Here is a 14,899-nt window from a genome sequence, read left to right on the forward strand (position 1 = left end):
GTTGCCCTTGCACGGGCTCTTAAGCAATATGGAAATAAGGTTAATGGAAAATAAATTATCAGTTTCTAAAAAAAAAAAAAAAGTCTGAAGCACAAAAAATCTCAAAATATGGATATAGCACATGAATGATTATAAATATTTATGAAAAATAAAGTTTAAAGAGGGAGAACATTTTTATAGGAAAATAATAAAAATTTTATTTGAAATGTCATCTTAAACAATTAAAAACTAATTAAAATTAGTTTAACTTTACATTAGCTATAACAAAAGTTAGCTGATTATTGCAACTGAGCACAACTCCTTCAACTGAACAAAGACTGAATCAAGTAATTTTTCTAACATAATTGGATAAAACCTCCAATCCTAATTTGTGGTTAACTTTAGTGCAAAACCATAAACAGGATGCTTTTGGCATGAATGTTTCCATTTTTCCAAAGGCCTCTCTTAGTCTTTGATACTTAAATCATTCTCCTAGGAAGAAATATAGATTCATTTCACCTTGCTATTGATTTGGAAGGTTGTCCACAAACCTAAGAAATTGCTCCCTAATGCAATTTCTTAAAAAGGAATGTCTTCACTTGTTGAGGGAGAACATTTACCGCTAGATAATCTACCCACACTAAGAGACCACAGGTTCAGTAAAGAGTGGATCTGGCCACTAATCCCAGAAATTACTCCCTCATTTCTGAGGAAACTTATAAAGAAAATAGAAACAATCTTCAGGCAGTGCGACTTCAGAACCAAGTGAGGAGGTCATAGAACTGAGATGTTGCTTAAGTAACATGTCTCAGAATGTGACAAATACTTGATACCTGTTAATGTGAATTTTTCACATTTTCACCTGGATGCAAATCTGAAAGTTGAAGTTTAAGATCATTTGTGCCCTTAAAGCAGACTATACCTGGGTGACTGTGGCAGGAATGCCCAGGAGCCCCAGGCAGGCATTAAGATGGTATAACGACTTGGGGATGAAAAGGAGGTAAGGAGAGCCCTAGTTGGTTTTTCTTAAGTATCAAAAAGACGACTAGAAAAAAAAGTGCCTGCCTATTTTGAGGTTGGAAATCTTAACACAGAAAACACAAGGAGTCAAATGCAGGCAAACACTCCTTAGACCAGTTCAGAAAAGCTGGAACTGCTTAAATTGAAACCCTCACAGCTGAATCAGAAAGGATTGTGAATGTTGATTGGATATTTGATTATATTAAGGAATTATTCACTTTTTATGTATGATAATGGCATCATAATTACATTTTCCTAAGTACATTTCATTTACAGATATTCACAAGAATTTGTGAATGAAATGATATGATGTGTAAGATTTGATCTTGAATAATCTGGGGGCAGGGGGTTGGCCATTGTCGCTATTACTGAAGCTGAATGATAGGTACATGTGGATTCATTATACTAGTCTCTATTTTTGTATGTTTAAAATTTTCCATGAAAAAACACAACTGAGGCACATTTTACTTCTACTTTTTCATTTATTGAAGCTGGTCTTAGAAACGTAGGAGAAGGAAGCCAAAGGCAAACTGTGAGACACTTGGAAGACACTAACCAAAGTTCTAATGGCCAGAGTTGAGAAGGACAAAGCAAAATAAAAAGCATTTTTGAGGCTGCCCAACAGGTCTTCAGGAATCTTGGTACAATAGGACAGGAATTAGGAATGAGTTAAAGGGCAGGCAGAACACAAAAAAATAACAGTGGCTTATAACAGAAAGTGTTTACTTTATTTTAAGTTTTGTTTTTAATTAACAAATAATTGTATATATTTGTGGGGTACTGCATGATGTTCTGATACATGTATACATTGCGGAATGATCAAATCAGGTTAATTAACATATTCATCACCTCAAATACTCAGCATTTATTTTTGCTTAGATATAGAATACATTTTTTAATTTTTATTTTAAGTTCAGGGGTACATGCACAGGTTTGTTATGCAGGTAAACTAGCCTCCTGGGGTTTCTTTATCACATTATTGAAGACGGAGGTAAGTGTCCCAGGGCTGTCAGAGTGGCCCTGTAGCCCTCAGGGATCCCAGTAGCCTTCAGCAGTGCAGGCTCATTCCAGTTCACTGTTTTCCCATACCCTTGAGCAGCCCCTCATCCCTGTGGCCCAATCGTCTGCACTACAGGCAGTAGGGGTGCAGGAAGAGACCAAAAAGTAGGCAAGGAGGGAGAACCAGCTGTCCCTTAAGGGAGGTTCCTAGAAGCTGCCATGCTAAGGGCTGAGATAGATGCATGCAGCATCTATACATACATTTTAAAGGCACAACAGAATCTGCCACCTATGAGAAGCAACAGCATTCCACTAAATTCTACGCCAATATTTGCAGGCTGCGCAAAGATCTCTTAAGGGGCAGAACATCTCGTCATTTTGCTTCCTATGAAAAGAGCAAGGCCTGCACAAGAGCCTTTGCCTTCAGTCAGTTTCTTTTTTTTTCTTTTTTCTTTTTTCTTTTTTTTTTTAGTGTACTGTATTTCTGTCGTTATGTCTGTGGGGAATCACCACATTGGCTTCCACAATGGTTGAACTAATTTACACCCCCACCAACAGTATATAAGCATTCCTTTTTCTCCACAACCTCACCAGCATCTGTTACTTTTTGATGTTTTAGTAATAGCCATTCTGACTAGTGTGAGATGGTATGTCATTGTGGTTTTGATTTGCATTTCTCTAATAATCATTGATGTTGAGCTTATTTTCATCTGCTTGTTGGCCACATGTATGTCTTCTCTAGAAAAACTTTTCTTAATGTCGTTTGCCACTTTCTAATGAGGTTGTTTGCTTTTTTCTTGTACACTTAAGTTCCTTATAGATGCTGGATATTAGACCTCTGTCAGATGCATAGCTTGCAAAACTTTGCTCTCATTCTTTAGGTTGCCTGTTCACTCTGTTGATAGTTTCTTTTGCTGTGCAGAAGCTCTTTAGCTTAATTTGATCCTATTTGTCCATTTTTGCTTTTGTTGCAATTGCTTCTCACCATCTTTATCATGAACTCTTTGCCCATGCCTATGTCCTGAATGGTATTGCCTAGATTGTCTTCCAAGATTTTTATAGTTTGGGATTTTACATTTAAATCTTTCATCTATATGGAGTTGATTTTTGTATGTGATGTAAGGAATGGGTCTGGTTTCAATCTTCTGCATATGGCTAGCCAGTTATCCCAGTACTATTTATTGAAAAAGAAATCCTTTCTCCATTGCTTGCTTTTGTCAGGTTTGTCAAAGATCAAATAGTTGTGGGTATGTGGTCTTGTTTCTGGGTTCTCTAATCTGTTCCATTGGTCTATATGTCTGTTTTTGTACCAGTACCATGCTGTTTTGGTACTGACACAAACTATACTACTGTAGCCTTGTAGTGTAGTTTGAAGTCGGGTATTATGATGTCTCCAGCTTTGTTCTTTTTGCTTAGCCTTGGCTAAAAAATAGCCTCAGCTATTCAGGTTCTTTTACGGTTCCATATGAATTTCAAAATAGTTTTGTCTAGTTCTATGAGGAGTCTCAGTGGTAGTTTAATAGGAATAGCACTGAATCTATAAATTGCTTTGGACAGTACGGCCATTTTAACAATATTGATTCTTCCTTTTCATGAGCATGGAATGTTTTTCCATTTGTTTGTGTCATCTCTGATTTCTTTAAACAGTGGTTTGTAGTTCTCATCGAGATCTTTCACCTCCCTTAATTAGCTGTATTCCTAGGTATTTTATTCTTTTTGTGGCAATTGTGAATGGGAGTTCATTCCTGATTTGGCTGTCAGCTTGACTCTTGTTAGTATACAAGAATGCTAGTGATTTTTGTACATTTATTTTGTATCCTGAAACTTTGTCCAGTGTTAGGGAAGGGCAATGAGTCCCCTGAAATAAAGTTGTAGAGATCAAATGAGAAAAAGAAGCAGAAAATGGCTATCTCCCTACTCCCAATGAAGTTGGAAAGAGAAGGGAAACGACAATTCTGGGTCTCTCTAGAAAAGAAGTCAAAGGCAGATTCCAGAATATGCTCAGACCCCAGTCCTTTTGGGGCAGTTGTAATCTCAGAAGTGGCTGACTCAGTAAATCAGAAAAAATACAACCCTAAGAGACCTGAATAGTTTGAAAAGGAGTCATCATGAAAGTATAAGGATGAGATATTGGAAATCACAGTCTGGGACCATGTAGATGTGGTGGGGGAAGAGGGGCACCAACTTCAGACTTGATGTGAGACGGACCAAACAGCATAAACACGAACACATCCAATGCTTTATAAATGTATTTGCAAGAAAATGTAAATTCTACAAATAAAAAATAAATCCAAAAGCAACCTTGAAAACAATTTTTGATGAATATGTGTTAGAGTTAACATGGTTGATAAGAATTCTTATAAATCACAATAGTCCAATTATTGAGATGGATAAATGACATTTCCCATAAGAATATGAATCACCATTAACAGTACATTTTGGTCAAAGTTCTTTGTCTTTCGAGAAACTATGTGGCGGTGTTTCAAAAAAAATAAAAATGAAAAAAACTTAGTTCTTCCCCAGTACCTATTTGTCTCTCTGAAATTTCATGCCATATAAACAAAATAACTCACACTGGCTGTTTAATTTTTCTTCCTCCTCAGACATTATCAGGAATTACCCAAAATAGCTTGAAATAATGAAAAAGATATTGTCTATCCACAAAACCTAATATCTACTTTATTTACAATCTAATATTTCTCTACTTGTTATTTACTATAAGACAAAGGCATAGTATTGTCTAATTACCACAGCTGTTTGACTGACATACAAGTATCCCCATCTAGAGACCAGAAAACTGAGGCTTAGAGTACTTAATAACATCCCCAAAGACCCCAGTTACCTGGCTACAAATTCCACAAAATCTACCCCAAAAATCCAAAAATTGTTTTGCTACAAAGTCTACAAAATCTACTTTAAAAATTTACCAACTCTTTGCACTGTAGCACATTATTCCTTCCTCAGTCATGCTGACCTTCCTCAGGTCAAAATTCTCTTTCACCTCTTAGAAAGCTTCTAAGAAGGGCTGATTTTCTCATGGGCAGATGGTCAGGACGTTGCCACTCTCCCCTTCTCCCAAGAGCTCAAGACAGAAGAATGGACGCAAAGGCTCCAAAGAGAAGAAAGAATCATGTGTATAGATGTGGGCATTATTGTCAACATCGAAAAACTGGATTTCTTCAAAGTCAACATCCAGGAAAATTCCCACACGACGAAGGCTAGGGCTTGCAGGAATTCTCTCCGGGTCGGTGTTAGCGTGGATTGCTCCTGCCTCCATGCTAATGATCCAGAAGCCATGCTCAGGGGATAAATCACTGCTGTTTCTGTCAGCCGACTCCTTGCAGACGCCCAGGGACCACGACTTCACCTCTCCCACTGCAACCTCCCAGTAATGTCGGCCGGAGGAGAAGCAGGGAGTACCCAGGACACAGGTCAGCCTAGGATCTTTTGTCAGGTCGTGGTGGATCTTCCCACGCTGAGCGCTTCTTAGATCACTGGAGAAGACAAGGAGGGAGCCGGCAGTGGCTGCATCCAGGGTCACATCCTCCCGAAAACACTGGAGCTCCTCCCTCACGTGCAGAGTTTGCTGCAGTCGGTTATCATGCTGCTTGGTGATAAGTGCTATGGCTCTCACTTGCCATTCTTCCAAAGGAGGTGCCTTCACCACATCTCGACACAAGGGGCACATTGCTCTAAAATCATGGTTTTCTAGGATCCAATTCTGGATGCAATCAAAGCAGAAAATGTGTGCACAAGAGAGGGAAATGGGACAGGAGAAAAAATCCAGGCAAACTGGACAGGACAACTCTGCTTGCAGGTTTTGGGCCATGGTACTTAAGGGTTACTCCTTAGCCGTGAAGTAGACTGAAATGATCCTTTATTGGCTTCTGGAAGCACTTGGGAGCTCTTCAATACTCTAAATCCAAGACTAAATAACATAAATTAATAAATAAGTTATTGGCATAAACGAATTATATTATATAATAAATAATAATAAATTTATTAACTAAGACATTAAGAATAACAGAAATTAAATATTATTTCTGTAGCTTGTGTATGAAAGTGACACTAAATTGCTAGAGAATCACAATAATGTAGCCATGGTGATAAAAATGATTTCAAAACTCTCCAAACTCTAGATAATCACAAGACAGGAATAGGGCAATGGAAACTGTCTTTTCAGACAGTGCAGCTTACCTGCCTAGTCTGAAGACTTCCAGGTGATGTGTTGGTTGCTCTGGCCAAAGTTTCTTCTAGTGGGGGCTGAATTCAAGTGGGTCTTTAATAGAATCTCAGTATAGTCTCCACTTAGTATTTCTTTGTAGATCACCTGCAGTTCAGGAAAAAGAATTTTCATGTCTAAATTCAATCATGAAAATAAAGCCAATTCTACATTAATTGTCACAGAAAAGGGACTCTAAGGAACCCTCAGAATTTCCAGGAAAATTACATGTGAGTAAAGCCTGCAAAATGAGATGCCCATAAAAGAATCAAGTTTAAGGACAAAGTGTTATTAGATGAAATGCTTTAAAGCACTCTAAGAAAACTAATTAAGTCTTGAATTAATGTGAATAAAAATATAATTGTCATAAACTTCTCCAAAATAATCATGCCAATACAAACCAAAAAGATGTTCTAAACAAGGAAGATGCCCTCCAGTTACCCCAACTGCTCCCAAAGCTTGAGAGCCTCTGGTGCTCCCAGAGGACTTCCCACCATGACTGTCATTCTTTGAGTGAGCTGTCTCTGACATGCTGGGCACAGCATATTGGACCTGGCTAGACCCATGACCCAAAGACAGCCTCACAAAGCTGGACAGCACCTTCGAGATGATGTGAACAGAGGACTATTCTCCAATAAGAGCTTACACTGAGCAGTAACTAGCAGAACTTCTTACCAAGAACCCACAAATCACACATTCAGTGGTGAAGGTAGTAACAGAATGAGGGACAGAAAGAGGAGCAGCATCAACATTACCAGAGAGAGGAAGTGAACACCGCTGAGGCCAGCCTAAGACTGCGTTACTAGAACTGTCCTACATCCCAGAATATAATCTCTAATCTCTTTCCAACAAATACATATTGAGACCCTTCTGTGCTCTTGGCCTCAACTGGACTCTGGAAACACAAACGTGTGTAATAGGGTATAAAACTTTGTCTTCCAAGTCCTGATCAGCATTCCAATCTGATGGTGCCTGGCTGGCAGACAGAGATTACCTCTTTCTTAAATTCTGTTATTTTTCAATTTAATGGGAAATTTAACGTGGTGCTGGAAATCTAATTGTCTAACCCACCTTGGAATGTATCTAAGAAAACAGTTTTACAAAAAAAAGAAAAAAAAAAATGCTACACTTATTAACAAGTTGTTCATTGCGGTGTTAACCACCATCCCAAATGATCAGGAACAATCGAATTATCTAACAATAATAAAATAAAATTATTCAGTTAATTATGACACAACTACTAAAAGTGGTCAAGCATATGTAAGTGAAAACCCGAAGCAAAGTCCTTTTGTTGTTGTTGTTGTTGTTGTTGTTGTTGAGACAGAGTCTTGCTCTGTCGCCCAGGCTGGGGTGCAGTGGTACGATCTCGGCCCACTGCAAGCTCTGCCTCCTGGGTTCAAGCAATTCTCCTTCCTCGGCCTCCGGCTGAGTTTTGTATTTTTAGTAGAGACGGGGTTTCACCATGTTGGCCAGGCTGGTCTCCTGACCTCGTGATCCACCCACCTCAGCCTCTCAAAATGCAGGCGTGACCCACGGCGCCCAGCCGAAAACCCAGAATTCTTTAAGAAATGTTCTGAAAATCAAAAGAAACTATTTTAAAACAGCGAATCCAGTGTAGTTGAAAACACATAAAAATACAAGTTCATGGCCGGGCGCAGTGGCTCACGCCTGTAATCCCAGCACTTTGGGAGGCCGAGGCGGGCGGATCACGAGGTCAGGAGATTGAGACCATCCTGGCTAACACGGTGAAACCCACTCTCTACTAAAAAATACAAAAAATTAGCCGGGCGAGGTGGCGGGCGCCTGGAGTCCCAGCTACTCGGGAGGCTGAGGCAGGAGAATGGCGCGAACCCGGGAGGCGGATGTGGCAGTGAGCCGAGATGGCGCCACTTTACTTCAGCCTGGGCGACAGAGCGAGACTCCACCTCAAGAAAAAAAAAAAAAATACAAGTTCATGCAAAGAGTGACCTGAGGTTCATACGTAAAAATTTAAACGGCAATGTTATAGTTAGAGGTGAAGAAAGTTCCCTGGCACAGGAAAAAACTAGTTTTTTCTCCTCTAAAATAAATAGTTAAAGGTATTCGAAAACACCAGTTTGTAGCCAAAGAGAGAACAGGACATTGGAAATAGCTTAAACAGAAGGCGTAACTTACCTTGACTTGGAGACTTCCAGCAGAAGTCTGAAAGTTCGGAAGCCGGCACCTTTACCTCTGCAGACCTCCGCTCCTCTCTGAGTTTCAGCGGCGAGACACCGGCGTTTTTATACCGCCTGGAAAACATTCTCCAACCAACCAGAGTCAGAGGCTCCGCCCCAAAGGTTGTACCACCCTAATCTGAGTAAACTCGTCAACCCACCCTTCCGTTTATGATGATGACATTAAAACACGCTTAAAATTTTATGGTAAAACAATTCAAAATTTCTTAATAACTCTCTGAATTAAAGTGAATCTACTGCCATCTGCTCTTGTCCCTAATTTCAGAACTCAACTTTAAAACGCAAAATGTGTGGGAGATCAAATACAGAAACGCACTGTTGAAACCTAATCACCTCATGGCGAATGTAATCATTGGTGTTCCTATTCCTGATATAATCGTGAGTGGACAGGATCTACAACAGTTTTCATGTCCTTTGATTCAACAATTCTACTCTTAGGGGTACTTACTGGACAGGATAAGAAAGATGGCAGCCAGGCAAGGCTCTTGTCCTGTCATTATTAATAATTCCATTTTTTACTATCAAAAGTGTTCTTGGATGAACAGTAAATTTTATGGTGTCTGTATTCAGAGCAGAAGGAGCAGTAAAAGTCACAATAGAGGAAAGCTAAGACACAAACTTCAAAAAAGGTATTTGGAGGGTGAATGAAGTCCCATTTCAGAGAGGATCGCTGGAATATACGTTTTCCCCAAGATAGCCTGCATTCTAAATAACCTCTCCTTTCTCAGGCTTCCTGTTCTGCAAGGCCGAACACACAGCTTACACAGCTTTTACTTCATGTTTACCTGGTGCTATCTCCATTTCTGTGAGTTAAATACTTGCAGGAGCGGGTCTCGAGCTTTTGTGTGTGTGTGTGTGTGACACAATCTTGCTCTATCTCCCAGGTTGGAGTGCAGTGGCTCGATCTTGGCTCACTGCAACCTCCAACTCTCAGGTTCAAGTGATTCTCGTGCCTCAGCCTCCCCAGTAGCTGGCAGATCACATAAGTTTAGGAGCTCAAACTTTTTAAATCATAATCTCAAGACCCTTTAAACTCTTTTTAAAAATCATTCAGCAAAAATATCCTTTATTTCTTCCATTTTATTTTTATTTTAATCTCAAGAATCCTTACACTCTCTTTTTTAATTATTCAAAAATATCATTTTTTCATTTTATTTTGAAATAATTTTAGATACAGAAAATTTGTAGGAATAGTACAAACAGATGCATTCTTTACCCAGATGTACCATTTATTTTTTAATTGTCTGATGTATGTATACACTGTGAAATGATTAAATTAAACCAATTAACATATCTGTCACTTCACATACTTATCATTTCATCATAAGAATATTCAAAACCTATTATCTTATCAATTTTTAGGTATGCTATACATTATCATTAATTATATCCACCATGATGTACAATGGATCTCCAAAGTATATTCCTTCTGTCTGCCTGAAAATTTTGTACCCTTTAACCAACATCTTCCCCATTTCAGTCTTCTTTCTATCCCAGTGCCCGTTAGCCACCATTCTACTCCGTGCTTCCATGAGTTCAATTTTTTTATATTTTTTTTCCATTCCACGTGTAGGTGAAATCATGCAGTATTTGCCTTTCGGTGCCAGCTTATTTCACTTAACATAAGGTCCTCCAGGTTCCATGTTGTTGAAAATGATAGCATTTCTTACAACTCGATAGTATTCCATCGTGTACATGTACCATGTTTTCTTCATGTATTCATCCATTGAGGAATATCCTGATTCTTTATGCATTTATCCGTTGATGAATATAGGTTGATTCCATATCTTGGTTATTGTGAATAATGCTGTTATGAACATAGGAGAGCAGGTATCTTTTCAATGTACTGATTTTCTTTTCTTTGGTTATATATCCAGAAGTAGAATTGCTAGATCACATGGCAGCTCTATTTTTAGTTTTTTGAAGAGCCCCCATACTAGTTTTCATAGTAGCTGTGCTAATTTACATTCCCACCAATAGTGTACAAGGTTTCTCTTTTCTTCATATCTTTGCCAGCATTTGTTATCTTTTCTCTTTCTTATTTTTTTTTTCTCATGCCTGTAATCCCAGCACTTTAGGAGGCCAAGGCAGGTGAATCTCAAGGTCAGGAGTTCAAGACCAGCCTGGCCAAGATGCCAAAATCCCATCTCTACTAAAAATACAAAAATTAGCCAGGTGTGGTGGCAGGAACCTATAATTCCAGCTACTCGTGAGGCTGAGGCAGAGAATTGCTTGAACCTGGGAGGCGGAGGTTGCAGTAAGTCAAGGTCACTCCACTGCACTCCAACCTGGGTGACAGAGCGGGACTCCATCTCAAAAAAAAAAAAAAAAAAAAATTATTCTTACAGGCGTAAGGTGCTATCATTTGCAATCTTATACATAAATGAGAACTCCAAGAAGCTTTTTGTTCATATGAATTATATTTCTTCTTACTTACAATATTAAAAATTCAAACTGAGAATTTTTAAAGCTCTATTTCACTAATTAAAATAAAATCATTACATGTTAACATAAATAATATAGTTTTATTTAAACAAATAACTATTTTCTAAAACAAAAACATGTACTTAGAAGAGTTCCATTGTTCTGAATGTTTGCAAACCTCTGTAATTTTTGCTTAATAAAAGACATCTGGATTCTTACATCTACTTTTGCTGAACCTATTGTCATATGTTGCTTTGATTTAAATATGTGGAAAAAAATGGGGCTTCCCACAGATGTTTAGTTGGAAAAGGGAGGATTCTGCAGATTCCGTTAAAAGTGTCTCAGGGACCTCCAGGACCTCTCTAACCTATTCACAGATCATTGCTCTACTACAAATTCTATAACTCTAAGTGACAGCAGCGAATCTTAGTTCCTTCATAACCAAAAACTCTAATGATGCATCCAGCCATCTTTTGGTTTGGCTTCTGCCATCTCAAAACTAATACATATGATATGGCTAAATATGGAACATTTTCTCTCCTTTTTCCAGTAATGATGAGGTTTTTTCACTTTTTCATTTAATTTATTTAACTGCAGTTATGATTCCAAATCAGGTTTTTCTCTATCACTGAATAACACCTACTAGGCTCTCAACAGATGTTTGATAATAACAAAAAAGCATCATTTCTTATTGATTTTACATTTTTCAGCCAGCTCTGACTGTGGCCTGACCATACGCTAACTTCGTGCTACTAAGCTTTGGTCTGCCAGGACAAATAATTTTTTTTTACCAGAAATACTCACTTTGATTCCCACATTCTCCATTACTACAGGAATACTGAATTCAGAGAGAAGCATCATTTTTTAAAATTTTCAAGTGCTGGAAGTATTGGAAGCCACTTATCTGTGATATCTTAATACTCTCATGACAACATATCAAAAATGTGCATGAAAATTTTTTTAATTTTTAGAATAATTTTTAATTATCATTAACGCTTCCATGAGTTAAGATTAAATCACAAATTAATTTTGCTTCCATAGCTTCCTGATTAAAAAAGAAATCAACTTTCACACACGCTAATTAGATAAGATGAAGCCACTAGTGGGGAGGAGGGAATAATCAGATCTGTCAGGAATCTAAGATACTTACAAGTGGATGATATGTTTGCTCAAAACACAGTTTGCATTTTTCAAAAGGCAGCAGCTGTAGTGGGGCAGCTTTTCACAATTAGCTTCCATCCCCTGGTGTGGGACAGGGGCTGGCTTGCAACCTCCTTCTCTCTCCAACCCATGTCCTGTCCTCTCTACTGCCTGGTTATACATTAAAAGGAACCCTTCTGTCTATCGCAAAGAAGATAGCGGGCACCTCTCTGAATTATTAATGCCATCAAAGCCTGCTAATGGAGTTCCCTGGCTCTTCTCTTCAAAAGCAGCTGTTTTTTGCACATTTGGTGAATTTCATGAAGAGAATATTTTTGGCACTTAGGATATGTAGCATGCTCCACTTCCACCCTTGTTTTAGAGGACAGACTATAGTAAAAACCAGAGATGAGATGATTAGACTCCATAATTACATATTTAATAACAAGTAGTTCCTACTATAGTTCTATTAATGAACTCCCTTATTTTTGTTCCTCTAAAATTTTTGTCGAACATATTGAGAAAAAAATTGAATAATGTTCTTGCATTTGATGCACATGGTGTGCTCACAGCTGTATAAGAACCGACAACAGATTTCCACATCTACAGCACGTTATCTGCAAGAATAATTTGCTCTCACCTGAGTCCCTGTGTAAATTTCAACCACCGTAAGCCACTGTGGAATAAATGAGTAGTGCTCAGTTACCCAAGTGGGCCCACCCTTCTTTCACTGGTAGGTCCCAGACCCCAAGCAGGGGCCAACGGGGGGCAGTGTGAATCCAAGGGAATTTCAGAAGTGCAGAATACGGACACACAGGCGACCATGCCACTTGAGCTCTTTACATTTGTGGTTTCTAGAGCCAAATACAAGTGTCAGATTATGCATACATTCTCTCCTCTAGTTTAGGGCTTTCGGAATATTTTTGTGTGAGTGAGAAAATGTGAATCAAAATAAGCTTCCTTTCCACCCAGTTCTCTGGCGTTTGATGTGTTATCAAATGCACACTATGAATCTCTCAAAATGGCTGGAGCCCCACCCCCACTCTGGGACGCAAGATACATCAAGGCAAGCTGTCTACAGTCAGTCCCACCTGGGAGCACCAGCCCCTGGGGGTCGGGAGCCCTGGACGCAAGCAGAGATCCAGGCTCATGGTAACTTCCTCCTCCAATTGATTGATCCTCATTGGTGGTTGCTCATTACTCTCCAGATAAGAACCCAAATCCCTAACAGGTTCTCCTGGCCCAGGCCCTGCTCCTTTCCAGCTTCATCTTCTGAAATCCAGATACAAAGCCTCCTTTCACTCCTTTCTGCTGCCCTTCTTAATCCAGGACAGGTGAATTCTCTCTGATTGGAACCATCCCCAGCCGGCCACCCGACTAACACCTACTCATCTTTCAGATATATCTGGGGCATTAGTTCCAGAGAAAAGTGTTCCCAGAGCCTCCAAACTAGGTGAGAAACCCCTCTGATGTCCTCTCATAGATCCCTCATCCTTCCTCCATGTAAGTTATCAGAATGTTAGTTACTATTTATTCATCACTTGAGTAATCTGAGGCTCCCTCACGTTAATACGTAACACCTATTGAGCATGTTACATGTGCCAGCTGTTTATTCAAGTACTTCATATGTTTTTTATTACTAAATCCTCTTAGCTCTATGAGGTTGGTGCTATTATCATCTTAATCTCTTGGATAATGAATTTAAGACTCGTGCCACCCCCAAGTTAGTAACAGGTTGATGTGTTACTAACACCTGTCTGGATTGCTTACCTCTGGCCATCTTTCACATGAGACAGAAATAAACTTCTGTCTTGTTTAAAACAGTGTATTTTATAATTTTTCTATTTTGTGCATTCAATTCCATCAAAGTTTAATTAAAGTAGGTGCTAACCTAATTCTTTTAACTTCTTGGAACTATGATTCTATGCTATTTTGACAGTCATAGCAACTCATCAGACTTCATCCATGAACCTGGAAATCCCGAATCCCAAATCCCATCTTCATTTTCTACTACATCTTTTTTTTTTTTTTGACAGGGTCTCTCTCTGTTGCCCAGACTAGAGTGCAGTGGTGCAATCTCAGCTCACTGCAACCTCGATCTCCCAGGCTCAAGAGATCCTCCACCTCAGCCTCCCGAGTAGCTGGGACCACAGTTGTGTGCCACCACACCCAGCTAGTTTTTCTTTATTTTCTGTAGAGACAGAATCTTACCCAGGCTAGTCTAAAACTCCTAGGCTCAAGCAATTCTCTCACCTCAGCTTCTCAAGGTACTGAGATTATAGGCATAAGCCACCATGCCTGGTTCATATCTTGTATTTTACTTGTACTTTACATCCTAACTGAAGAGACAGATATGATTCATTAGAACTACTATACTTTTATTTTATTTTATTTCATTATTTTTTGAGACAGAGTTTCACTCTGTCACCCAGGCTGGAGTGCAGTGGCACAATCTCAGCTCACTGTTACCACTGCCTCTCAGGTTCAAGTGATTCTCGTGCCTCAGCCTCCAAAATAGCTGGGACTACAGGCATGTGCCACCACACCCAGCTAATTTTTGTATTTTTAGTAGGGACAGGGTTTCACCACATTGGCGAGGCTGGTCTCAAACTCCTGGCCTCAAGCAATCTGCCTGCCTCGTCCTTCCAAAGTGCTGGGATTACAGCATGATGATCTACTGTGCCTGATCTTTTGCTATACTTTTAAATGTCTTTGTCAGTGCTTGTCTGCCTGACTAGCTCTTCAGCTTTTTAAAAATTCTATTAGTGAGTTCCTTAGCATGGTATTATTGCAAAATAAGAAAAGATAATAACTAATTAACAGAATCAGCACAGTCCTGTAAACTCAGTAGAGTCAAATCTTTCAACTATGCAGTGAAATCTTTCAATTAACTAACATC

The 14,899-nt window shown here is 39.1% G+C and overlaps 1 protein-coding gene across 1 annotated transcript; it reads right to left on the bottom strand.

Moving 5' to 3' along the window:
• Positions 1–4,230: 4,230 nt before the first annotated feature.
• RFPL4B (ret finger protein like 4B) lies at positions 4,231–8,452 on the bottom strand. Its single transcript, XM_023218971.1, has 3 exons — positions 8,375–8,452; positions 6,200–6,328; positions 4,231–5,914 (listed from the first exon to the last, which is right to left on the bottom strand). The coding sequence occupies exon 3, from the start codon at positions 5,825–5,827 to the stop codon at positions 5,033–5,035; it is 795 nt and encodes a 264-aa protein (XP_023074739.1). The 5' UTR covers positions 5,828–5,914; positions 6,200–6,328; positions 8,375–8,452; the 3' UTR covers positions 4,231–5,032.
• Positions 8,453–14,899: the final 6,447 nt, after the last annotated feature.

The sequence above is a fragment of the Piliocolobus tephrosceles genome, chromosome 5 (genome assembly GCF_002776525.5).
Source record: "Piliocolobus tephrosceles isolate RC106 chromosome 5, ASM277652v3, whole genome shotgun sequence".
NCBI lineage: Eukaryota > Metazoa > Chordata > Mammalia > Primates > Cercopithecidae > Piliocolobus > Piliocolobus tephrosceles.

Bases quoted from the DNA above. Each gene is read 5' to 3' on its own strand.
- RFPL4B (XM_023218971.1), bottom strand. From the start codon at position 5,827: ATGGCCCAAAACCTGCAAGCAGAGTTGTCCTGTCCAGTTTGCCTGGAT.